This window comes from Nelumbo nucifera, chromosome 6 (assembly GCF_055504915.1).
Source record: "Nelumbo nucifera cultivar China Antique chromosome 6, China Antique-T2T, whole genome shotgun sequence".
Classification (NCBI taxonomy): Eukaryota; Viridiplantae; Streptophyta; class Magnoliopsida; order Proteales; family Nelumbonaceae; genus Nelumbo; species Nelumbo nucifera.
The window spans coordinates 293,922-320,602 of record NC_142654.1 but is presented as its reverse complement, the minus strand read 5'-3'; the positions used below and the strand labels follow the sequence as shown (position 1 = coordinate 320,602).

Below are 26,681 nucleotides of genomic sequence, written 5' to 3'. Positions count from 1 at the left end.
CTGTGTATAATATGTGTATATACCTCCATTACAGTGATTTTTGAGACGGGTTTAATTTTATTGATGTATTTCTAAGAATTATTTGAATTTTTCTAATGAATCCATACATACCTTGAATTTTTTTACTGTATTCATTGGACTCAATAATATTAATTCATAAAAACGATTTTAAGTTTAAAATACTTCGACATAAACAACCTTTGGCCAAAGAGATCACACCGGCAGCACTACTTTGCAACCCCACCTCCCACTAAACACGATACGTTTTTTGTTTTAAATTCAAAACGCAAGCAATATGTTTTTGATTTGATCGACGGCACATCCATGTTTCATTGGCGAGGGGGTCACAACATCCATGTTTCATTGGCGAGGGGGTCACAACATCCATGTTTCATTGGCGAGGGGGTCACAAGGTAGTACTGTGACCGTGACTCCAAAATGGATCCACCAGGAAGCGGCGCCGTAGAACAGTAGAAATAACATGGAACTTCTAGTTTTGCTGGTACTTAGGAAAAATGCCACGTAAGGAAAGAAATTAAATTAGTATGATGAGTATGAATTCGTTTTAATGATATTTAGCCTTTCAATTTGAGTTGGTGCTAGATACTAAATGCTTCAAGGTTAACCCAACCAAGGCTCAACCTAGTACATTACCTGTGAATCAGTGATGTCGTCATCTTTTCACCTCTAACATGCAGCCCGACCATTTACATAATTATGGAATGGTAGAGGACATAAACTCCCCAAGTCAAAATGTACAAATTTCAATTCACAGATAGGCTATGGTTAAAAAATTAAATAAAAGTAAAGAAAAACTATAAACCTCATTATCAGAGCAAGCTCCCGAACCTAGAACTTATTCTCTCTTCTGACTATAGTACATCCTCAAGAAAAGAAGAGAATGACAAAGCAACTAAGCTTTCGAAATAGACAGTTGCATGGTATGGGGCTTGCATCATTAATGAGAACTTGCTAGTTATGGAAAATGGATGCTGCAAAGGATCCACATACTTGAATTCCACCTTCAGCATCATACAATATGGCAATACTGTATAAGAAAAATCATAATACAATATGCAAGATGGCTATGGTAAGAGTGTGGTAAGTTGTCTACTAAAGAGATCACCAAGGGCTGCACGAACATCCATCTGCAATAAAACAAAACAAAAAATCAGATTAACAAAAATAAACCTCGACGATAACTGTTGGAAGGAAGAAAACCCACCTCAGTGGGCTGAGCATACTAGACAATCTTCACTATGTAGTCAATAACACTCTTTTGGACTACCCATAAATCCTTGTAGTTAGTATCAACAAAGCGAAGTGATATTTGGTTCAGAGAGATTTACAGTACAATCACTAAATGGTAACCCTGAACGTAGTGCATGTCTATACAGAAAAATGGATATTAATTTTTGTTTTCCTCATCTTGAACTGGTTTGAGTATTGTTAAAAAATACAATGAAACAAATAAAAGAACTAAGCCTGGTCTAAAAGGAACAACACTTCTTTTTTTATTGTTATTAATAAATATAAGTGCCAAGAGCAGAAACTCTAACCACCATCCTTTACAGGTAAGCGACAAACTACCAGCCATACCAAGTGGCATAAGTGGGAAAGCAGAAATACCTTCCCACTTGATAATGCACAGCCAAGATGGCCAGAACTGCACAAAAGCCTACACCAGTTGGATTCTAATACTAACACATAAAGTTGGAATCCAAATATAAAAATGTATTGCAGAAAAATGAGAAATTGAAAGTTCAGGCAAGGACATTGAATTGAATTATTCCAAAAAAAAAAGAACACAACTATGGGTTTTCAAAGATGGATTAAGATCAATAACAGAATTTTTGTTAGGATCTCCAAGTTTAAATCTTGCTGAATACTCGTATGAATTACATGATTTATAATCACTTTCAAGTTGCTTACACAAGTCCCTACATTCTTTTGCAATTGCAAACTCTACTCAATTCTGCAAGGCCCAAACAACAGCTCCAACCATATGGGCCATGTTAAAAATTTTCCCAATAAAAAATACAATCTCTAAATACTGATAGATGCCCATGAAGACAGGTCCTTTATCATAACTAATTTTAAAAGCATTTACTTGGAAGTACAGAGTTACCTGATCACAGCATACAAGCTTGGTGATCAAGGGATAAAACTCGCATAGATGTTTCCTGAAAATCTGATGGTTCATAAGGCACATCCCTTCAAGCACCTAGAAACAGAAATGAATACAAATAAAAATTTTTGCCTGTCATATGAGTGTTGGCAAGCAAGGAAGAGAAAAGGAATAATACCAAACTTAAAGTCCATACTATCCACTAAAGTCATCAAAATGAAAATAAATAAAGAGAAGATTACAAAATCCAATTAAACCATTCAATTAACATATGATAAAAGTCTAGGAAGTTGGGTATACAATACACCTTGTTGAAAATAAATGTGAATGGTCTACTCAAATTCTAAAGAGTAACTACATGATACATTTAAGTTACTTCGATAACCAAGCAACTCTAGTATTTTAGAATAACTAGTAAGTGTGCATGTGGTGATCTTTGATGATGATGATGATGATGATGATGATAGTAAATAATATGTTACCAAAATTTGTTACATTTTTTTATATTTCTATGTCTATAAAAATTATTGTTATTTGTCACACTTATTTTTGTTTGATATGATGAATGTATGATATTGGAGATATGCTCAAATGTTCTCTACATTTTTTTTTTTTGTATTTTTTTATACTTGTGTGTTTTCATCATTTTTAATTTTTATTATTATTTAATTATGACATCTAGGGTGACACATTTGGCCCAAAAGGTCGAATTGTTAACTAGCCACCAAAGAGCAAAACAACTCCATTCTGGGTTGGTTTTAAATTTGTATTTTATTTTTATCATCAATAAAAACAATTATTCTTTGTTACACTTATTTTTCTTTAATATAGTTAATTACTATAGGATTCAATGAAAGAATGGGAGTTAATACCCTAAATATAAGACTTAATGAGAGAGAACAGAATGAGAAGTGTAGTAGTTCAAATTACATTTTGTTGCCTCAAAATTAGAGAGGGACCAAATTCAAAAATAAAGGTATTTTAGTCAAGAATAAGATTCAATAAACATTAATGGGAATTAATACTTAAATAAAGGACTTAATGAGAGGGATTTCAATGAGGAGAAAAGTGGTTCAAATTACATTCCTGTCCTTACAATTAGATAGGGACCAAATTCAAAAAATTGGGTATTTTAGTCAAACAAAAGTTCTGTACTACCACTTACGCTTTTAAATTTTAATAGTAGTATGGGTATTTGGATGACAAAACAAAATCCACTTCAGCACCAAGCTGAGGTGACACATTATCCGTTTAGGTCACACTTTGAGAGGTAAAAAAGAAAGAAAAGAAAGAAATTAAGTTTTAACCCGGAGAGCTCAAAACTCTCTAGGGGTGCAGGGGTGTTCCAAAACTGTGTTTTCTTACAAATGCTTTAACCTCCCCTGCGTTCCAAAAAGTTGCTTTCTCAGGTGAACATTTTTGGGGGTATTTTGGTCAATAGACACTAATATTGTCTTCATGGGAAAATTAGGAATTTTAAAGTGTTCAAGAGCATGACATCTACACTTTTGGTTAGGTTCTTAACTAATGGAAGGGGTCAAAGTACAGGCATTGTTAAAGCACTTATCAGAAAAACAAGGAAGATTTAAGTAATTTACTCATCAACTGGCTTTTACATTTATTTTTCATTTTTTATTGGTAACATCGAGTTAAATGAACAAAGAGTTTGTTTTGGTAAATAATTAAAAGAATGGGTTGTATATAATGCAAACCCAGACAAAAGCCCATAAATTGGCCTGGTAGTTTAACTCCCTCCCCCGCCCCCCCCAGAAAAAAGGAAAAAACAATTTGTTGAGATTATGCACTGTGGGCAGGGGTATTTATGCATTTTCTCTTTATTTGTATTTGGGTACCCATTCAAGGGCATATATGTAATTTTTCTTTATTTTATTGGGTGTGAACAACACACCCCATTCTCCCAAAATCTCCTCTTCTCCTTCCTCTTTGTTCTCTCTTCTCTTTCTTCCTATAATCTTCACTTCAACTTGGTATCAAAGCAGGTTGGGATCTAGATGAGCCTCCTCTACTGACCTTCAAACCCAGGAAGACCTACCAACATCAGACCACCGCTGGATGATGTTAGTAGTCCGTATAGGTGCCACCAGCAACCCTTGAATCTGGTTCAGCCTTGTGCGCCCTGATTCTAGAAACATTTTAGTATGAGTTTCATCTCTCCATTGGATGCTTCCTTGCTTTTTTCCTGAGCTTTTCAATAAAAAATTAAAGAAAAATGCAGTTTCAATATTTGGGATTTTTTCTTCCCATTTGGAGTTGTTTCTTACTTGAAACCTGTTGTCCTTAGGTTGTTTTACCTTTATGGAGGTGTGGAAAGTGGTTCCACAATTTTTTTAACCCTAGTTAATCTTTGGGAAATTTTATTCTCCCTTTTGTGCCACTAGTGGTGTTTTTGGCTTCCTATTGGCTCCTAACCGAGTGTTGACCTATTTTGGTGGGTTTATTGTGTCCTAGTTGGTTGTTGGAGTGCAATAGGGCTGTCAAGTTGCTAGTCCAAGTCCAATGGAATTGCCTAAAGAAGTACAGACCATTTCCGGAATGCTCACGAGCAGTGTTTATGCTTCTAATGATATGATAACCACTATAAAACTTAATGGAAGCAACTTCCTCGATTGGTCTCAATCTTCCAAACTTACCATTGGAGGATGGGGTAAGCTGGGAACAAGAAAATTCATTGGTTATGTCATGGATGGTCTGTTCAAAGCATCCACATATTGCTCGCAATTACATGTTTCCTCTAATGCCATGGACATTTGGGATCATGTTACTGCCACGTACTTCAATGTAAGGAATATGGCTCGAGTCTACCAACTCCGAAGGGAAGCTTGTAATATGCATCAGGGGAATGGGTGTGGCTATGCACTTTCTCTTCCTTACAATCTCTTTGAGAAGAAACGGATCATCTGGAGGCCTTGGAATGGAAGAATCCTAAGGATGGTGAACAATACTGAAAAATATGTTGAGAAGAACCGAGTATTTGATTTCTTGGTCGACTTGAATGTTGAGTATGATTTTCCCTGACAACACATCTTGAGTATATTGTTTCCCTTGCCATTGCATACTCCTAGGTACAGGGAGAGGAGAGTAGAACGGCTGCCATGATGCAGACTTTAGTAGTTGATCATTCGGCTTATATGTCCTCCAAACCCAAGCTAAGTGTAAACAAACAGGGTGTTAATGAGAAAATTGAGGTGGTGTGTGAATACTGTAAGAAGCCAAACACACTAAGGACTGGTATTGGAAGTTGAATCCACATCTAAAACCTAAGAAGTTTAAAACAACAATGAAGGGAAATGTGCATCTTGATATTGTGGGAATTGATTTTCCATCTCCTAGTGTTCAAGCTCCTTTACATGATTCCTTTGATGTGATGGAGAAGCTTAGGAGTCTACTAACTCAGCTTAAGAAATCTGGGTCCTCCACCTTAGTTGGCTCTAGTAATCCTTCCAATACTTTTGCTAAATCAGGTATTGCACTTGCTTGTCAATCTTCTTCTCCTAGTTCCTAGATTATGGACTCTGGAGCTAGTGCTAACATGATTGGTATGACTTCTCACTTCACCTCTTATAAATTAGCTCTAGGGAAAGGAAAGGTCATTGTAGCTGATGGATCTCAGACTCTAATCTCGGGTCTGGGTGAAGTCAAGCTCACTCATAAGTCATAATATTTCCCTAAACTTTGCCTTTCATGTTCCTTTGTTGCACAAAAATCTTTTATCTGTTATTTCTTTTACCAAATTCCATAATTGTTTAGTTTCTTTTTTAGGACCTGAGGGTAAGGTCCTAGTGGGTTGCAAGTGGGTGTATACAATTAAACATTGGGTGGATGACTCAATTGAAAGATACAAAGCTAGGTTGGTGGCAAAAGGATACACCCAAACATATGAGATTAACTATCAAGACACCTATGCACTTGTGCCAAAATGAACTCTATCCAAGTGGTTATGTCTCTTGTTGATCACTATTCATAACCTCTATACTAAATGGATGCAAAGAATGCCTTCCTCAATAGAGATCTTCAAGATGAGGTCTACATGAATCTTCCCCTAGGAGTAACTTGATCGTGAGGGGAAGGTTTTTCATTTGAAGAAATCCCTTTATGGGCTCAAGCAGTCTCCTAGAGATTGGCTTGACAGAAAAGGCTATTCTTAAAATTGGATTCACTCAATCACAAGCAAATCATAAAAAGAGGTAATGGCCAGGTAACTCTACTGATAGTATGTGTTGATGACATTATTGTCACAACTCATAAGAGATGATAACTCTAGAATAGTCCAACTAAAGTCATTTCTTGCTTCTGAATTTGAGATCAAAGATCTAGGGAATCAAAAATAATTTCTTGGAATTAAAGTGGCAAGGTCAAAGGAAGGGATTTTCATTTCATAGAGAAAGTATGTTCTTGACTTCCTTCATGATGTTGGCAAGTTGTGGTGCAAACAAGTTGAAACTCCTATTGGCCCCAATCATAAACTAAATACTAATGACGAAGACATTCTTCTAGACAATGTTGTCGATCAGAGACTAGTTGGTTAGCTTCTCTACTTGTACTTGACTAGACCAGATATATCCTATGTTGTGAGTGTGGTGAGTCAGTAAATGCATAATCCTAGAACTTCAATATATTCTAATGATGGAGACATTCTTCCATACAATATTTCCGACATTTTGACATGTTTCTTATATTTGGATGACCAACATTTTCACCGACACCGACAATTTAAACCTTGCAGTTAATAGGATCCTTGCCTACTTAAAGGGGTACCCAAGTAAAGGAATGTTGTACTCCAAACATGGGCATCTCAAGGTTGAGGTTTATATTGATGCTGATTGGGCAGGTTTTATAGATGATAGGAGATCCACCTCTAGTTATTGTGCATTGGTGGGAGGTAATGTTGTGTCTTGGAGAAGTAAAAAACAATCAGTAGTAGCTCAATCCAATGTAGAAGCAGAATATAGGGCCATGGCTCACGGTGTATCAGAATTACTTTGGCTAAAGACCTTTGGAATCAAAGATGAAGTTCCAATGAGATTGCACTATGATAACCAAGCTGCTATAAAAATTGCACAGTCGAGTCCAACATGATCGCACAAAACACATTGAGGTTGATAGACACTTCATTAGAGAAAGGATAGCCAGTGGAGAAATATGTGTGCCTTTTGTCAAGTCCAAAGATCAACTTACCAAAGGCCTCCACAAGCCGAAGTTTGATAGAAACCTAGGCAAGCTGGGCATGATAAATATCTATGCTCAACTTGAGGGGGAGTGTTGAGATTATGCATTGTGGACAGGTATTTATATCTTTTCTCTTTATTTACATTTGGATGCCCATTCAAGGGCATAGTAATTTCTCTTTATTAAGTAAAATGAAATTTTTCTTGGGTGCAAATAGTAACACACCCTATTCTCCTGAAATCTCTTCTCCTTCCTCTTTGTTCTCTCTTCTCTTCTTCCTATAATCTTCATTCAAGCTGTTCTCATTACATTTGATTCTAAAAGAAATGTTCCCTACTTGTCCCTTGTTTTGCCGAAGTGTCAACCAAACCAATGGATGCTCTACACACCCAATTGAGATTCACATGCAATTCCCTAGTCAAGCACTACAATTCCTTTATAGTGTACTTAAATTTCCACAGCCCTTGTTTTTTGTTCTTTAACCAGCTAACTACTACCTTCAAGTGCCCTTCCACCACAATGTTTCTGCACTTTAGTAACTACTCTCAAGTCTCAATCTATGTAATACTACTAGAAATTCTGCATATATGGGACTTCCATAGCCAACTAGACTGGAAAACTAAAATTGCTTCTCTTTCATCACTAGACTCCTACACCGTAAGGCCTTGGATTGCGCACACTACTTGGGCCTTTTTCTGAAGAATATTACAAGTGTTGATTTTTCCATAAAAAACCTCCCAAGAGAAAGCCATAATTTTTGGCAGCAAGTGTCCATCCCAAATTTGTTTCACCAGAAATGTTTGTGAAAGAATGGAAGCAATTTGTTCAGTTATTATCAAAAAGCAGCATGCAGGAGCTGGACTATTCACAAAAACACAAACAACAAATATCATTTTATAAGCAATCATTCACAACACACAATACATAATTTGAGTTGTTCCCAGGCAGTCTTAGTGGTCTGGGTTTTGTTGTATTAAGCATCTTTTTCTGTGTGGAATAAATTACATTACCTTTTTCCAAAAAGAAAACAATACATAAATATATTACGAATCAACTACTTCATATTCAACTGCAACGAAAAAAAGTAGATCATTCCAACACATACTCCATACCTTAACAATAATTGGAGAACGCAACTCCAGAACACGATGAATATCTACATTAGCAGTTTCTCCTGTGACAGACTGGAGGTCAGATGCCTCCTTCAGTATCTGTCCACAGAAAGAAACTAGTTTCTCTTCTGCTATGCACTCAAGCTGTTCTGAATTAGGATTTTCAGGATAGTGTGGATCATTGACTGACGTCACATCAACATGGGAACCAACACTACCCTGCATATCCTCACTGTTGATATTAATTCTCGAAGTCGTCTTCTGTAAGATATCCAAATATATGCAAGTTCCTGCTAACTCTTGCCGAAGAAGATTCAAAGGTGGCCTGTCCAGCAAGAGTTAAGGTTAAAATAAATCATGCTATCAAGGAATAAGCAGCAGAGATAAGAAAAATGAAAAATTTCCAAAATCACCTACCTCTCAGCCGGCATATGATGCATACGCATTCTAAGGTTTGTATATGAATTATACGAAGCAGAAAACTCCAAAACAGACAGCAAAATGTCCATTATGGTAACTTTTTGCGGGGCTTTTAACTTGCTCCAGTATTTCTTCTGTAATTGATAAAGATGTATTAATGAAGAACCATTCAAAATGAAAACCTACCTCCCCAGAATTTTCTGATTCTAAAGTCCACAATTTTAAACAATGAATTAGAACAGCAGAACTTGAGACATTTTCTTCCTATTACCAACTTGTCCTCTGAATGCAAATTAAAGCTATCAAGTTTATTTTTTTATCAGACAATAAATATCTGGTATCTCATTTTCACTTTAAGGTTAAACAAAGCTAACAAAACTTCGATTACTAGAAGAAATGAGATGTTTAAAATTAAATGGAATACAAAATCAGTTAGACTTATACCTGAATACTATCAATGGCACCAAGTAATAGAAGTTGAGTGATGCATTTTCCCCTAACAGTTCCCAATAGTGGACTTTCTTTTTCAACTCTAGAATCAGATTCAGCAACATCAGGAACCTGCAACAGTGTGCAAACAAGGGAGAAGAAGTGAAGCATCATGTATCCACAAATATAATACAAAAAGAAAAAGGTTCACTGGATCTATATCTATAACAGCCAGAAGCTCAATATTTTGTGGACCAAGGAATGAAGAACCTTGGCAACTATAGCTTCAAAACTTTATGGAAACATGGACATTAATCAGATATTCACTTCTTATAATCAGCATCTATAACCTGATTTTTTTAAGTGTTGAGGTAAAAAGAAAAGGAAACCGCACCATTCGATAGTGCTACTGGAAGGGGGCAATGATGAAGACTTGAATGGCAAAAAGCCAACACAGAAATGCATTTTAATGCATGAAAATATATTGCAAGCACCATGGTCCAGGTACTCCACTTCAATTTTATCAGCCAATCTAAAGATTTATCTGAATGAACAGTTCATATTGGATTTGCTTGTAAGTAGAATGGTTGGAAATATTGGTAAGATTTTGCAAAATTTCCCTATTTCACCAGTGGGCAATACGAAATATTCTAATAATCTTTTTCACCCACAGATATTTGATACATTGCTAATATATCAGTGAAATTTTCAACCACATTCATAAGTTACATATCTAAAATTCAGAATTTTAGAATTTCATTGAAACTTTCCCATATTTAATAAAATCATCATTTTGTTTTGAAAATCTTTTTCTAAAAGAACAAGTTGTTATTCTAAAATTTAATGTTTTGCTTATTATTTTGAATATGATTCTCCAAGTCACTATGATTCAGAAAAAAAAAGGAACAGAAAGACACAACTACAAAAAAGAAGTCACAATCTAATTGAAACACATGGTTACAAAACAGATAAAAGGTAGAATAGATAGTGAATGACATATGTCAGAAAATAAAAAGGGGCAGAGGTTCTGTTTTATTTAATGCATGAGAGAGAAATAGAACAGCTGTAGGGAAAAAAATAAGAACCACTTTTTTCTTCTTATCATCTCAAAACCTTAGGATCTTTTAAAGCTCAATAACAAACCCCCCATAGAAAAGCACAAGTTATATATAATGTATAATAGGATGTATCAAAATACTTTTTTCTTCTTATGCAGCCAAAGTACCTTATGATTTTTGTCCAAAAGGAGGGAGCTGTATCATCTAGGTGGGTGCCTAGTTGCCTAGACAGGTGCCTTTTGGATTTAAGTCAAGGTGATCAGGTGAGGCACTCAGCTAGTCACCTAAGTGAAACCTTGACAACTATATTATCAGCATTAACATACAAGCAAAAAGTTAAGATATTAATTACCACCTCACCTTAACAGGAGAAGGTATTAATGAATCTGAAGGACGGGTCCAAGATTTAGTGGTAAAACTTCGTAGCAAGAGGTTGTCCATCATATTTCCCATAATCTTTTGACCCAATGTTTGACTCCGTTGAAAGCCTGCAGCTTCAGCTGCTTTTTGACCTTGTAGGGATGGTGATGGTGAACCTACAAGAGTAGTCTTTGTTAAAAATTATTGTTATTTTCAGATGCATGAATCAATTAGAGTCTCGCAGCATGCATTTTCCTGACTGCTAGGGTAGAAACACACTAATTTTCCCATATCTAAATTTACTAAAACATTGGCAATGTAATTGCAAACCTTCAGATTCCTCCAAGTTTGCAAATGAACCCATTTCTTGATTATGCTCCTGCAAGATTGACGCACTGTGTTTCTTCCCAGGACTGTCATTACCAATATTTATGGATGTATGACCAAACATTTTTGCATTCTCATTGGGATCAAACAAATGGGTGCCAACTTCCCCACTCTCAGCAGGCATCTGGGAAGGACTTCCACTGGTGTGGACCTCTGAATCTTTAATAACCATCAAATAGCCCTTTGAGTTTTCAAAGCCCAAAGAATTAAGCAACTCAAGGGGTTGGGTTGCGTATGAAGCATCTCTGACAGTCAAAACATATAGATAATTTAAGTAAATATAGACAATAGAAAATAAATAGAAACAAAGCAACACGGAAAAGATGTGATATTTACCTAATACTGTTTAGTAAGGTATCCCAGTCATCAGCACTGAACTGGTGGCCTCCGACTTCTATGAGATGAACTAAAGCACCCAGAGAGAGAGAAACCACGGATTGATCTGTCTTTTTTGCACAATCCAAAAGTAAACCTAAAAGTGGTGGCAGCATAAAACAGACCTCCTGTACATAATGAACTTCCAATAAATAACTAAAGATTTCAAGCTATTCCTTGTACAAAATAGTAAAAAGAATCAAGTACAAAAAATATGTTCTAAAAAATTATATTGTTTACAGAATCTCTTCTTTGTCTATTTCATGTATAGGCTTGTAGTTTTATATATGAACCCCCCTCCAAAAATAACAAAAAAAAAAGGAAAAAAGAAAGAAACTATAGATTTACAACTTATTATCAAAATGAAGGATAAAATTTGTAGAAACCTTATAGAAAGTATTAAAAAGGTTGCATAGTAACTGCAGTGAGTGAATGCTGGTTTCCCGAAGCCATTCATCGCCAGAAGAAGACAAACCATCCCTTCCAGCATATCGGACATGATCAAAAATGGGAAACAGGACGCGGTGGAAAATGCTCTCCCAAAATGCTGATGAAAACTTGTGACCTCTCTCATTCAACAAATCAAATAGCACTTCCAGTGCACAGTTTCTGACCTCCACTCTGGGATCTGATGTCAGGTCAGATAAACCAGCCAGCATTGGAAACCAGTAATGCTCAGTCACATCAAACATTGTATCGACATTGGCATCGATTGGTTTCAAAGCACCACCAGGTATAAGGCCCTGAAAAAAAGAATATGACAGTCAGAAGCACTTACAAGTAAAAAAGGAATGCTAACCCAGATAAAAGGTACAATACTGAGCACTTCTAGAAGCATGTTAGGAAGATAGTAGATTTATGAAACATGGAAGTTCAAGATATTGTATTAGACTAGAACTTTTTTCTTATCATCAGTAAATGTTTCTATAGATAGTACAAAGAAGAATCAATCATCAACTATCACAAAAGAAGAGGAAAAGTAAATTAGAATTACACCAGATGTAAACAGGAATGGAAAAAAGGGCAATCCTTCAGTAAATCAGAAAGGACGGGAACAGCAGACTCCATTTGGTCCTTTGAACATGCTTCCCAGCAAGACTGGCAGGCAATAATTTACCAGATCATAGGATCCATATGAACAATATGTACTCTGTGGATGCTGAAGCTCTAGTCTTCCTCATGTGGTAATCTAGTGAGTAACGTATGAAAGAAGGGACTGTACATAGTTCATTTGTAGTGGGCTGAAAGTTTACAGCTGATAGAAGAAAGCAACTCAAGCATGTACCAAAGTCCAAGCCCATAACCAAGACTAAATCCAATTTGGATTCATAGCCCATACCCATATCCAAATCCATGTTCATTACCCACAAACCTTTACCCATATCACCTACAAACGCATGCCCATTACCTATATCCAAACCTATGTCTCTAGCCCATTATTAAAATCCAGATCCATAATCAGTCAACCCATTAAATTAAAACATGAATTGGGAATTAATGCATGTTCCATGAAACTTTGTAGTTTGTATTGGAGTTTCTCAGAAACGAAGGTAGCACACCCCATGATATTTATTACCCATAGGAAATGATAGAACTCACCCACAATATTTTTTTATGAGAAAGCAAAAAATTTTATTGATACAACACAAAGACTAAGAGCAGATGAGAACATTTGTAGATGGCCAAGCAATATGAGGGATGGATAGTTGCAAATTTTCTATGAACAATCAAAAAATTTTACTAATGAAAAGAATGACAGTGACTAAAACACAAGGTAAATAGGTAATGTATGCTATACATTGTAAACATTGCATTGCATAGGATGGATAAATATAATTCATTTTCTTAATAATAGATAAATTATATTTAAGTATTACAAAACAAACCTCTGCAAGACGATCTTCACATATACGCAGGAGTGCAATAGCCTTCAAACTTATGCGGTGTGAACTTTTATTATTGGCAAATCCAATAAGACAGTTAACACAATCCATGAAGCAGTCTCCAACAACCTGATCAAAATGTTCCAAGATAACTGCATATACCACTTCAATCAGAATAGTGCACAACATGTGGACATGACCAAAGGAAGTACCTAATTTCAATGTCTACTGGTAGCTGTGAGGACTAGAATAATAAAAGGACCATACCCTGTTCCACATTCTCAAATGCACTTTCAACAATGGATTCCAACTCATCATCAGCAGCGGCAGTGAAGATCATAAATACACTACGCCAGCCTGATTTAATATTTCCAACCTTTGATTTTATCATCTGCAGTAAACATAACAGCAACCAATTTCAACTGACATTGTCCGTAGCAATGCAAAGGAGCTAAAGCCAGCTGATTCAATGATTAAGCTTCAAAGCTGGGGAAGTATTCATACTTGAACAATGCAGTCGACAATTAAGCCCCGTAAGGATTCACTTCGACTATTACGCATAAGAACAACAAAAGGTTTTAAAATGTCATTTTGGAATGTGAAATTGGTGAGCTCTGCACGTTCCAAATACTTCATACTAAGCTGCCTCAGTGAATCAATGGCATACATTGCAATTTTCTCATCATGGTGACTCCCAGCTGAAATGAAATGATTTGCAAGGACATACCATATTCTAGCCCATACCTGAAAGATGTAACAATATAAATGCAAAGAGATGAGACTAATTACTGTTAATAAGACACCTCTCTTGACACAAAAGAAGAAAAAATCACAGCAAATCAGACCTGCACTTTCAAGTATTTGGTGTAAATGACATGATGGTGAGGTGGAAAATTGGGTATTGACTAATGATGAATCCGAAGGAGCTATCATGGACTCTAAATTGAGGGAGTGGTCATTGTTTGCTGGTTGTACTGATAGAATAAAACAGGTAATGATTGAACAGATACCACCTGAGGTGGACTGAATCAAACCTAATCCTGATAGATAATGCCATGGTTAAAATTGTCTAAATATTTTCTAATATTTTCACAAAATAATTCTATTCCATGCATGCTAAAACGAAATATTATTGGTTTATATCTCGGCATATTCCTTAGTGCTTCAAAATCATTTATAATGTTTTCAACAAGTTTACTTTGTTAATTATATCAATGTAAGGTTTTCAATCTACATAAACATAGATATTATCCAAATCATTATGTTTTAATAAGATTCTTTTCTTTTTAAATTATTACTTTTCAAGTTTATCACTAAAGAAGACTTTTCATTCTCAATTTCCTTTATAAAATATTGGCAATTCTACACAATTTAAAAACATATAGTCAATGTTTTAATATCTTAAATTTTATTAAAAGATGAGACAATATAAGTACTGGATATGTAAATTATAACTTTTATATTAAATAAAACATTCTAAAATAATAGTCATAACAAGAATATCAACAATGGATACTATTACAACAAATCTACACAATTTCTGATAATATTTATTACTTTGAAGTGGTCAATGTTCTCACTGAAACTGGCATTTTAAAACTTGGATGTTGGCATGTTGCCTTGGTAACCCAGGGCCTTCTGGAGTTGGCAATGTATTTAGAGGTCAAACAGGAACCATATTGCTAAGTTACTTAACACAAGCACGAGAAGCAATTTCCATTAAAGGCAAAACAATTTTCCTCCTCTAAGGGACAGAATTGATTATTGAAGGAGACTGTTAAATAGTAGTCAAATGGATCTCATAAAGGAAAGAATGTTCTTGGCCCCTAAGACATTCGACAAGGAAAGCTAAAGAATTGGCTCATAATATGAGCTGCTTGTTCAATTGAACACATTCCAACTACCTTCATCCCCACTTTTACTTCATCCCCTGGTGTTTGTTATAATTCGGCCTGCCTTTGAGTTCTTTTAGGGCACTATGGTGTTTGTTATAATTCGGCACTATCGGTTGAGGATTGGGTTGAGGATTGTAACACTTGTGCCCTTTTTGAGTCTGAGAGTAGCCAAGAAAGACACACTTAATAGAGCGTGCATCCAGCTTGTCTATTCCAAGACTCAGATTGTGAACAAAGCACACACAGCCAAAGATATGGGGTGTTAATGGAAAGGGAGACAAGGTGGGGAACAAAATAGAAAAGAGAGACTGACCATGAAGAATGAAGGAGGGCACCCGATTAATAAGGAAACACGCAATAAGTACAACATCACTCCGAAATCGTTTAGGAACACTCATATGATGAAGAATAGACCGAACAGTTTCAAGGAGATGACGGTTCTTTCGTTCAGCCACCCCATTTTGTTGAGGAGTGGATGCACATGAAGTTTAATGAATGATGCCATGCTGTTCTAAATACTATTGAAAGGAAGTAAGAAAGTATTCACGACCGTTATCTAAACGAAGAACTTTGATTGGAACACCAAGTTGTGTACGTATTTCAGCATGGAATTTTTGAAAATGGAAAATAATTCACTCCTTTCTTTCATTAAATAAATCTATGTCATCCTTGAACAATCATCAATAAAAATGACAAAATACTTGTAACCATTAAGACTCTATTTTAATCAGGCCCCAAACATCTGAATGAACCAAAGCAAAAGGACTCAACATACGACTTTCAACTCTAGGACTGAAGGGAACACGACGATGTTTCCCATACTGACACGACTCACACTGTAAAGACAACAAATGACTCAAAGACGGAACCAGTATCTTGAGTGCCTTGAGAGATGGATGTCCTAGTCGACAGTGCCACTGTAGAGGAGTGAGTGAAGTCTGAAGTGCAACTGACGATCCACCAGGGTCAAGGTAATACAATCCACCAGCCTCATGCCCCCCACCAATCTTCTTCCCCGTCTTGAGATCCTGAAAAACACAAAAGGAAGGGAAAAATGTAATAGAGCAATTAAGAGTCTTGTTTAATTTACTAACAGACATAAAATTGAATGGAAACTTAGGGACATATAGAACAAATGATAAAGAAAGAGAAGCCGTGTCAACATTACCAACACCACAGATGGGAGAAGAGGAACCGTTGGCAAGGGTAACAGTTTGAGATGTGAAAGTTTCAGAGAGGGAAGAGAACACACCTGGAGTCCCGGTCATGTGATCAAAGGCTCCAGAGTTAATAATCCAGGGAGAGGGTTTGGATGACAGACAAGCTATACCTGAGTGGGCAAGGGTGGTAGTAGTATGCTGTGAAGTAGTCTGGAGGAACCGCTCATACTCATCACGCGGTACACTCACCATCTCCTTCCCGGAAACAGATGTAGATGTGGAAGGAGTTAGATATGCCTGTTGGTTATCACTGTCATCAACCCCACCAGCTACTGCATGATTGGCCGATGTAGAAGGAGGGCCATGGAGATCATAACAAAAATTCACCGAATGTCTGTCCCTGCCACAATGGATACACTTCCTTGTAGAGTTACTTTTTCCTTTAGCACGGCCTCCCCCTAAGTTACGACCACCACCATGGCCAAATACGGAACCACCACGACCTCCTCGGGAGGCATGTCCTCCCCCTTTAGTACCACATCCACCTCCTCTGGCTATCACAAATGCTGATCTGTCAGACTGTGTGGGATTCTCTGTAGGCCCCAAAGAAATCCTACGAAGCCGTGCAAACACTTCCTCAAGTGTAGGAAGAGTAGAGCCCCCTAATATTTGGGCCCTAACTGGTTCATATTCTGATTTCAACCCCACTAAGAACCTAATAACATCTAGTTGTTCCCTCTATTGTTGCTGAACCATAACATCTGGAGTGAGGGGATGATAGACATTGAGTTCATTTCTGAGGTTCTTCATACTAGCATAGTACTCTTGTAGGGTTTTATTCCCTTGCTGCAGATCGAAATACCCTTGTAGTATTATCCTACCCAGAATAAAGCTTCTTGGCATGTTCCCATATGTCCTTAGCTGTATCTAAGAACATAAAGTTGGCACTTATTTTGGGTTCCATACTATTCCATAACCATGTCATGATTTGGGCATCTTCTTGTTTCCAGTCATCAAACCCTGAAGAGTCAGCAGGTGGTTTATCTTCCTTCACATGCTTCACTTTCCTCTTTGCCTTGAGAAAAACTTCCATTGACTTGGCCCATGGTACATAGTTCTCACCATTAAGTTTAATTGAAGTCATCTACACACCCAGATAGTCAGAGGGAATCACCACACTAGGTTTCTGATCACTACGACCATCTCCAGTTGCTGCCATGATGCTCTTCCAATGCTACTTCTAATCTGAATTCCCGGTAGCCAACTAAGTACTGCTGTCAGGAGTTTGATGTTCCAGACACTACAGCAGTCCCCAAACACAGTTGATAGGTACACAAACTTTTGTTCTTGTTCACACCGCTACTGATTTCACAAAATCATGAATCACACTGACATTAATTCAGCAACTCACTGACTGTATACAAGCCCTCTTGAAGTTGCTCAATAGAGATTGAACATCACAAGCACCACCACACAACCATAGCTGTCACACATGGTACAGATTTGTCTGACCTTTTCAGAGGGCACTACAAGTCCAAAGAAAACATCAACTACTGCCACTGCAGTAACCTGCCATTCAATTCAGGTCACTTGTGACCAACATGGGCTTCAAAACAACTACAGACCAACAAAAAAGGGTCAAGCATACCCTTACACCATTCAGCCACTGTAAACACAGCCTGTTCTTGGACCTTTTTTTCAAGAACCAAGGCTACAAACAACCTAGTTCTCTAGGTTCTGATTAGTCCCCGCAGATTTTGAAGGCTTCCAACCCAGAAATACCTACAACACAAAAAAAAGGAGGTAACCAACCTTCGATGGAGAGCTTCAGTCGACCATCCACTTTTGAAGTTGTTCTCTTGAAAAAACAATTAGGTTCTACGCAGAGAAAGAAGAACTGAGGTGTTCTCAGACCTAGGTTGAATCTGTGTTCTCCATTTTTCAGCCCAAAAAGAAGAAAAAAAATGAGGTCACGAACAGAAAGGAGCAGGTCACGAATCTGTGAGGAGATTTAGAGAGCAATGTCCTGCTTTGATTCCATGTTTGTTCTGTAGCTACAGTAGTTCGAACCAAGAGAAGAGAAGAAGAAGAAGAAGATGATGAAGAGAACAATCAAACTTGATAGATTAAACCCTATCAGTCGACCCTTAATATGGATTAGCCTCTAATTAGTAGTACAAAGACTAAACTGCCCCCACTTAAGTATGGGACAGGAAGTCTCTATTAAGACTGCCACATAAGCACATAACTTAACAGAAATAAAATGACTAATCTACCCTTATTCGGCTAGCTCTAACAATAAAAAAAAAATCACCTAACAAACAAGAGCTGATCAGAAAAGCTCTGGCCATATCCAAACGCAACAACATCCCAAAACTGCTCATACCAAGCTCAGGGAGCCTGTTTCAAACCATACAGTGATTTATTTAGGTGGCACACTAAAGAAGGATCGTTGTAGTAACCAGGAGGAGGCTTCATGTAAATGGTCTCCTTCAACTAACCATGAAGGAAGGAATTCTTAACATCTAGCTGGTAAATGGTCCAAGATTAGATAATTGACAACGCAAAGAGAACACGAACTGCAGTGCTCTTGGCAACTAGGGAAAAGGTTTCTTCATAATCAATGTCATACTCCTAACTATAGCCCTAGGCAACTAATCGAGCCTTATATCAAGGGATCTGTCAGATTTTAGCTTGAAAGTGTAAACCCAACAGCTCCCAACAATGGAAGCATCAGAAGGAGTAGGCACAAGATCCTAAGTGTCATTCTCATGAAGAGCCTGAATCTCAACATCCATGGGTTCTCTCTAATGAGGATTCCTAATGGCTTACTGATAAGAACGTGAGATATCTATGGAGGATGATAAAATCCCAAACTATTCCTTTGACTCAAAAAAGAACTAGACATAGAGGAACTAAGATAAGTTAAGGATGCTTCTGATTAAGATTTCAAAAACTCTAATGCAAATAGGCGGCCCACCCTACGCTCCTTCCCTTTTACCCTCCCAGTCTGTCAGTTCTAGATCAAACAACCATTATGAGAAAAGGTGAGAATATTTCCTTCATCAACAAGTTGCCCAACAAAAATTCAGTTGGTAGTAAGATTAAGGACAAAGAAGGTTTTTAAAAAGGAAAGGGTATAGTGGGGGAACGTTTCAAAAACAAGTTATTACTATCAATGATGCTTAGCTTTTCAGCATTAGTAATAACTATGGCCCCGTTTGGCGCGTCTTTCCGCGTGGTGTTTTGGTTGTTTACAAGCCGGGCAGACCACACCGCAGTCTTTTTCCAATTGGTTCATAACAGATCTAGCTACCAAAAGTCGGTGCGCCGAAAGACACGAGAAGCCCATTTTGGGCTGATTTCAGGAAGCTCCAAATGGAGTTTTTCACGTCTTTCTCGCTTTTTTCTCACGTGGAAAGACACGGAAAGATGCGTGGTAGTGAAACAAGCTTTGGGCTGCTCAGATCTTCATGCAAAAGCTAAATGCGTCTTTTAACTGTTAGAGCTACCAGAAGATCTTCCCAAAAAGACTTGCCAAATGGCCCCTATGTGTTTATCATGGGTTTCAGTAAGGTGACTTCGATGAGTGGAATAGGCTCTAGTCATATGGTTGGTGGCACCATAATCAATAATTCAAACATGTGAGGGTGAAGAACAATAGGCGGAGAACTTACCGGATAAAGGACAAAGAAGGTTTTTAAAGAGGGAACATAGTAGGTGAACACCTTGTGATTAAGAGCAAACTCTAATTGGAATTGTCTCCATTTTGCAACCATCACTCTACACTGAGCAGGGGCTATTCTCTGGCCTGCATACACCTTGTGATTAAGTCTAGGTTTGACAGAGGTTCTCCCACCTTTTTAAATGTAGATAACATCCCCCCTTTTTTTTTTGAGAAAAGGTTAACTTAATTCAAAAAGAAGAGGTACATGAGGCAATGTACACAACAGATAAGCACTCAGAAAGTTACATAGGCATAGAACTATCACTAAAAAGATAATCCCTGTGAGCACCAGATTTAGCTAGACTATCAGCTTCAGAGTTTAGCTCCCTTGGAATCCAGACCACATGGGCATTTAAAGAAACAAGAATGTCTCTCACTTCAGCCAGGTAGTGAGCTAAGGCCCAAGGCCCATTGTCAGGATTAGAAACCCAGTTAATGGTGTTGGTTGAGTCTCCTTTAATGGTAGGATTTAGTAAGCCCATGTCTTTTGCAATCCTGATGCCAGTTAGAGCTGCCATGACTTTGGCCTTTGTTGAGGAGGCAATTCCAATAGGCCCACTAAAAGCCCAACTGATACCATTTCTATTTCGAATTACACCTCCAATACCCGCTACACCTGGGTTTCCGAAAGCACTCCCATCAAAGTACAAGGTCGTCTCGCCATCCGCATCTGATCTGAAGCTACAGGGAGTGATGAGTTGTATTTGATTAGAATGAAGGAAATCTACTATGCTTCTTTGGAGGTCATCAAAGGTGACACCTCTGAAGTGAGTTGAGTTGGAAGTCCACAAGAAGCATCTGTAACATATTAGAGAAATCAGCTCCTCAAAGTTTTTTGTTCTGTTGGTAAACACCCGGTTGTTTCTCTCTTCCCAAATGCTCCAGAAAATAGCATGGGCAGCAGATTGCCATAAAGTTTTCCCTCTTTTGCTTAATCCTCTTCCTGACCATTGCCCTAAGCATTCAACCACATTTTCTGGGAAAACCCAGCTATATTCAAATAATGATAGAAAAAAATTCCAAAATTTTCTAGTTTCCTCACACTGGAGCAGAATAGGGTTGGTAGATTCCCCAGCTTTAAGGAAGAAACAACAAACATGTGGAGATAGATAAGACCTACCATAGTTCTTTTTCTGAAGGAGGTCACAAGTGATGATTTTCTTTAAGCTGGCTTCCCACACAAAAAAACAGACCCCGGAAGAGATATGAGCACACCAGATTCTCTTGTAGGGGTACTGATCAGTAGTTTGTTCTTCTCTAACTAAAGCCTTGAAGCAAGATTTGGTTGAAAACTTACCTGATGGGTGAGATTCCAATTGAAAACTTACCTGATGGTTGAAAACTTCTCAGGGTGTGCAAGAAGCTAGTGATTTCACTAAGTTCCAGGTCCCTTAGTGGTCTCCTAAGGGTTAGATTCCAATTGAAATAAGGGGGGAGGGGGGTAAAACCTGGGATATGAAAGCTTCTTGGTTTAAGGTAAGGCTGAATAGGCGAGGGAAGGAGTTGGCTAAGGTAGAATTACCCCAGCAAAGGTCAGTCCAAAACTTAATTTTATCACCCTTTCCCACCTTATATCTGATAGAGGATATGAAAAAATTGTAAGTCGAGATTATACCTTTCCAAGGGTGGGTGTCTTTGACCCGATTCAAGTGAAGCTTGCTATCCCAACCGTTGGCATGCTTCCCATATTTGCTAGTGATTACAGTAGTCCAAAGTGCACTTGGCTCTAGAGGGAATCGCCAAAACCATTTACTGAGAAGAACTGTGTTTCTTTCTTTCAAATGACCTACTCCCAATCCTCCATCCTCCTTTGGTTTGCTAACCTGAGACCACTTCACAAGGTGAGAGCCCCTCTCCCCCCCTCCTTCCCAAATAAAGTTTCTCTGAAGCTTTTCTAACTAGAAAGGTAGTAGGTGGGAAGGTTTGCCAAGGACGCTCTAGCTAGAGTGAGCCTCCCCCCTTTTGACAAGTAGTTCCTTTTCCATGTGGCTAATTTCTTCTCACATTTTTTTTAGAATTGGATCCCAAAAGCTTTGATTTTTCGGATTCCCTCCAAGAGGCATCTCCAGATAGGAGAAGGGGAGATTCTCCGCTTTACATCCCAAGATCTCTGTGAAAGTATTCAAGGAATGAGCATCAGCTAGATTTAGGCCAACAATATTGCTCTTTGAGAAGTTTAGTTGCAGTCCTGAAATCGATTCAAAACAGGTGATGACCCTTTTCAGATTTGACACAGAAACTTCATCAGCCTCTAAAAAAAGGATAGTGTCATCGACAAACTGGAGATGAGATATTTGGGTGGCTTCCCGTCCGACTTCAATCCTCTCAATAGTCCAAGAGAGAGAGCCTTATTCACCAGTTGGCAAAAAATTTCTGTGACTAGAGTAAAAAGCAATGGGGAGAGGGGGCAGCCTTGTCTTAGGCCTCTGCTGGCGTTAAAATATCCTTTTGGCTGCCCATTAATTAGAACTGAGAACCAGGTGGAACTTATACATCCCTCAACCCACTGAATCCACTTGTTTCCAAATCCCATTAGTCTCATAGTTTCCATGAGACACTCCCAACCAGGTGTGATTGTGAAACTCGATTTGGAAAAAGTGTATAATAACGTCCAATTTTCATTCATCTGTTCCATATTTTGATTCATCTAATCTGTTCGGAGTAGATGCTCTTGCCTCATCCCAGTTCTTCCCATTGACAAACAATACCATGCCTTGTTTCTCCTCAACAAACAAGGTTCTTGTATCTAGTAAGTCAATCCTCTCACCCAAATCTACATCCTTCCTCCTTGCTCTCACCACAGTTGCCACTGTTTCTACTGTAGCTACAGTAGTCCGAACCAGTAAGGAGAAGAAGAAGAAGAAGAAGAAGAGAAGAAGAAGAAGATGAAAGAACTGTCGAACATGATAGCTAAACCCTATCAGTCGACCTCTTAATAGTGATTAGGCTTCTAATTAAATGTACAAGGACTAAACTGCCCCTACTTAAGTATGGGACAGAGAACCTCTAATAAGACTGCCACATAAGCTCATAACTTAACCAAGGTGAGTTGACTAATCTACCCTTATTCGGCTAACTCTAACACCCACCATCTATTGTATAAGGCTTTTGGTTTCTCCAAATTCTGTGCACTTGCTCCAAGAGTGATAACCCAAATGTAGTGGGGGCATCGCCTTTTCCAACCTCTAGAAACTTCCTACCTTTAGGGTTCAAAGAGTCTATCTAAGGTAGACAAGGATACATGTAGCAATATTGGGCCAAATAGGCTTGAACTTATTCCCTGTTTATGCCTTTTTTGTTTTATGTTAATGGGCGTCCTCTTTATGGGCCTTTAGCATACTTCTTATTTGTTTATAAGCTGACGCCCTCTTAAGGGCACTCTTGTAATCCTACAGTGGTTTCTAATTAGATCTAATAAAAGTTAAATAGGGGCTGGGATGAGACATAATCTTTCTCATCTCCTTCTGTTGTTTTCTTCTTCGTATCAAAGGCGCAAAGCGATACTACGTTTTTCTCTTTTTTCTTTAATTCCATACATAGTGTATGGAGAACTGAGTTGGTGATTAACTGAAGATACATGCAACCTAGTTGTAGAAGATTTCTGGAGAAAATAGGCATTCATATTGGTGCCCAAAACTGTTCTTGGAGATTTTACCCAAAACCCTAGCCAATTGAAGAAACCAAGGTAACGGCCTTGGAGTTGGTTCCAACCTAGAGCTCAGGGCGTGAAGGGAAGTTTTTTTATCATCATTGAAATCGATCCAAGCTGAATTGATTTCTGGAATCTCTAAGAGGAATGGCTGTAGTTTCTTATTTTTCCCGGGTTGCAAGATTCCGCACAACCCTAGTTCTTGGTCCTATTCAGGTTAGTTTTGGGTGTTCTTTCTTCCAGTTATCCCTGTTTTATATCTGAAGACTATTCCTTGAATCATTGAATTAATGGAAAACTCTGAAGTAAATATTAAGCAAGGCTTAGAGTCCGGACTAGGTCCAGGAGAATTTGCAGATTCTCTTTTGGCTGCGACCACTATGAAACTTGTTTTTCTTTTTTTTAGAGAAGGTAAAGTAAGAATATAATAAGAAAAACAAACATGTGCAACAAGATGATATACATACACAGGGACTAATAAAAAAACTTCCCTAGCAACACTATACCCCCCTTAATGGTCCATAAGCCAGGAGTGTATTTTCCCCAAAACTTGAAAAACAGAATCTGAAAAGCTAATCTTATTTTTGAAGATTCTTGCCTTTCTCTCCTTCCATAAGCACCAAAACACCACTGCTGGGATTAGGTTCCAGATCACTTTTCCTCTTTTGCGCAGACCTCCCACCCTCCATCCTTTTAAAAACTCCGCTACTGATCCTGGGTAACAGCTTTGCACCTCGAAAAATTGAGCTACTCTGGACCATATCTCAGCAGAAAAACGGCAATGTAACAGCAGGTGGCCCACAGATTCTGAGTGGCCTTCACAAATGACACAATCTGACGAGTCCAAAAGCATTCCCTTCCGCAGATTCTTACACCAAATGATGTTGGCAGGAACAAACTGCCCTTCTCTAATGGTTAAAGCATCGTGAAAAGATTTGGTTGTGAACTTTACTGCCTTGTCCCGTTTCCAAACTCTATAGTCATCCCTCCCAATTTCTACTTCAGTGTTGTAAAGCAGATTCATTATTTCCATCAATGCATCCACCTCCCAGTCATTTAAATTTCTTCTAAAATGAGGAAAACACACCACACTTTCATCTTGCAGCTGCATACAGTTGGATACATGGGATTCTTTATCCATCACCACCTCAAAGAGATCAGGGAAAGCTTCTGCCAGTGGCCTTTCTCCACACCAAACATCCTTCCAAAACTTCACCCTCAACCCATCCCCAATCTTGAACTTCACCCCTTTTGCAAAAGCACCAAAAGCAACTCCTTTCTAGACTGAGCATCCATAGGACTGGCTAGCAGCTCCTTGGTCCCACCCAAGATTTCTGTCACCATACTTAGCAAGGATCACTCTTCTCCACAAACCCCCTTGATTTTCTCCAAAATGCCAAAACCATTTTCCTAGAAGGGCAGTATTGAAATCCCTGACTCTTCTCACCCCCAAACTACCCTGGGTTTTTGGTCTGTAGACTTAGCTCCAGTTAGCTAGATGAAACTTCTTTTCTTCTTTCCAACCTCTCCAAAGGAAATCCCTCATTTTCTTTTCTAGGATATTGGGCATTCCTGAAGGTATCGGGTACACATTGGGAGTAAATACAAAGGAAGGGATGACAGCACACTTTTATGCATTCTTACTTGCAGACCTGATACAATTTTGAATCACCTCAGCAAATCCATTATATTGTGTAGTTGTTCTTTGGATTCGTCACAAAATAGGACAGTGTCATCAGCATACTGCAGAAGAGACACTTCCACCCTTCCATTCCCCACTTCAAAACCTGTAGCAGCCCTTTTCACCATTCTACTGAGAGCTTCCATAATACAAATGAAGAGGAAAGGGGAAAGTGGATCCCCTTGTCTTAAGACTCTTGAGATTTTAAACTTCCCACAAGAAGTTCCATTTATTAGAACCAAGAAAGAGGGTGTGGTAACACACTTTCATCCAATTTCTCCATTTAAGTCCAAAGTTCATTCTTCTAAGGATATAATCTAAAAAGTTCCAGTTCACACGATCAAATGCCTTTTCCAAGTCCACTTTGCAAAGTAGTTTAGACCTACCACTTCTCAGCCTTGAGTCTAAAAGTCCGTTTGCAAAGGAGATTCAATGCAAAAGTTCATTTGCGAAGTAGTCTAGCACTACCACTTATCAAGGAGAATGATCCCTCCTATGATAAGTGGATGCAGGAGAACTATACTATCATAGGGTGGCTGGTAAATTCAATGCAACCCCACATCAGTCAACGTTACTTGTGGATGGACTTTGCAAATGAGATTTAGGATATTGTTGTAGAGAAATACTCCCCAAAACTGAATGTGGTCAGGACATATAAGTTGAAGAATGATTTGAACAATCTATGACAGGGGGAGAAACCTTTAGCAATTTACTACTATATGCTGAAATCTCTTTGGCAAGAGATCAATTTGATGGAGACAGTGGTTTGGGAAAGTACAAAAGATGGTGAAACATAGGAGAGTAGTGGATACAAACAGGGTGTTTGAGTTCTTGACAGGTCGGAATCTAAAGTATGGCATTACTAGGCAAAGTATCTTGGAAAAGGATGATATAATTCAATCACAAGTGTATGCTACGGTTAGTAGTGAGGAAAGCAAGAGGTAGGTTCAGGTTCAGGGAACAACTCCAGTAGACCATTTTGCTAATGTTGGTGAGAAACCTAAGACAGTCGAGGAAATGAAAGATGTTATATGTGAGTATTTCAAGAATAAAAAGCACACAAATGACACTTGCAGGCCCACACCTTTTGCCAGCCCGTTTCAGAAATTCCAACAACAATAAGAAAGCTAGGAATGGGAAGAGTGGAAACTCTAATGCAGACATGGTTCCAAATAGTGACAAGGGTTCTAGTGATAAGAAGACTACCAGTGAACAGTTGGCAGCAGTAAA

At 38.1% G+C, this 26,681-nt stretch overlaps 1 protein-coding gene across 4 annotated transcripts in view; it reads right to left on the bottom strand.

Moving 5' to 3' along the window:
- Window positions 1–754: 754 nt before the first annotated feature.
- The window catches only part of ATMIN7 (HOPM interactor 7), a 100,010-nt gene continuing 74,083 nt past the window's right edge, over window positions 755–26,681 (bottom strand). For all 4 annotated transcript variants that reach the window (XM_010247769.3, XM_010247767.3, XM_010247768.3 and 1 more), the window contains 12 exons: window positions 13,844–14,083; window positions 13,607–13,730; window positions 13,343–13,491; window positions 11,843–12,199; window positions 11,418–11,584; window positions 11,025–11,326; window positions 10,695–10,870; window positions 9,292–9,408; window positions 8,845–8,981; window positions 8,428–8,752; window positions 2,129–2,224; window positions 755–1,148 (listed from right to left, as the gene is read on the bottom strand). In XM_010247769.3, coding sequence (XP_010246071.1) covers window positions 1,086–1,148; window positions 2,129–2,224; window positions 8,428–8,752; window positions 8,845–8,981; window positions 9,292–9,408; window positions 10,695–10,870; window positions 11,025–11,326; window positions 11,418–11,584; window positions 11,843–12,199; window positions 13,343–13,491; window positions 13,607–13,730; window positions 13,844–14,083 — 2,253 coding nt within the window. In that variant the 3' untranslated portion in view covers window positions 755–1,085. The remainder of the gene's footprint in view (window positions 1,149–2,128; window positions 2,225–8,427; window positions 8,753–8,844; window positions 8,982–9,291; window positions 9,409–10,694; window positions 10,871–11,024; window positions 11,327–11,417; window positions 11,585–11,842; window positions 12,200–13,342; window positions 13,492–13,606; window positions 13,731–13,843; window positions 14,084–26,681) is intronic.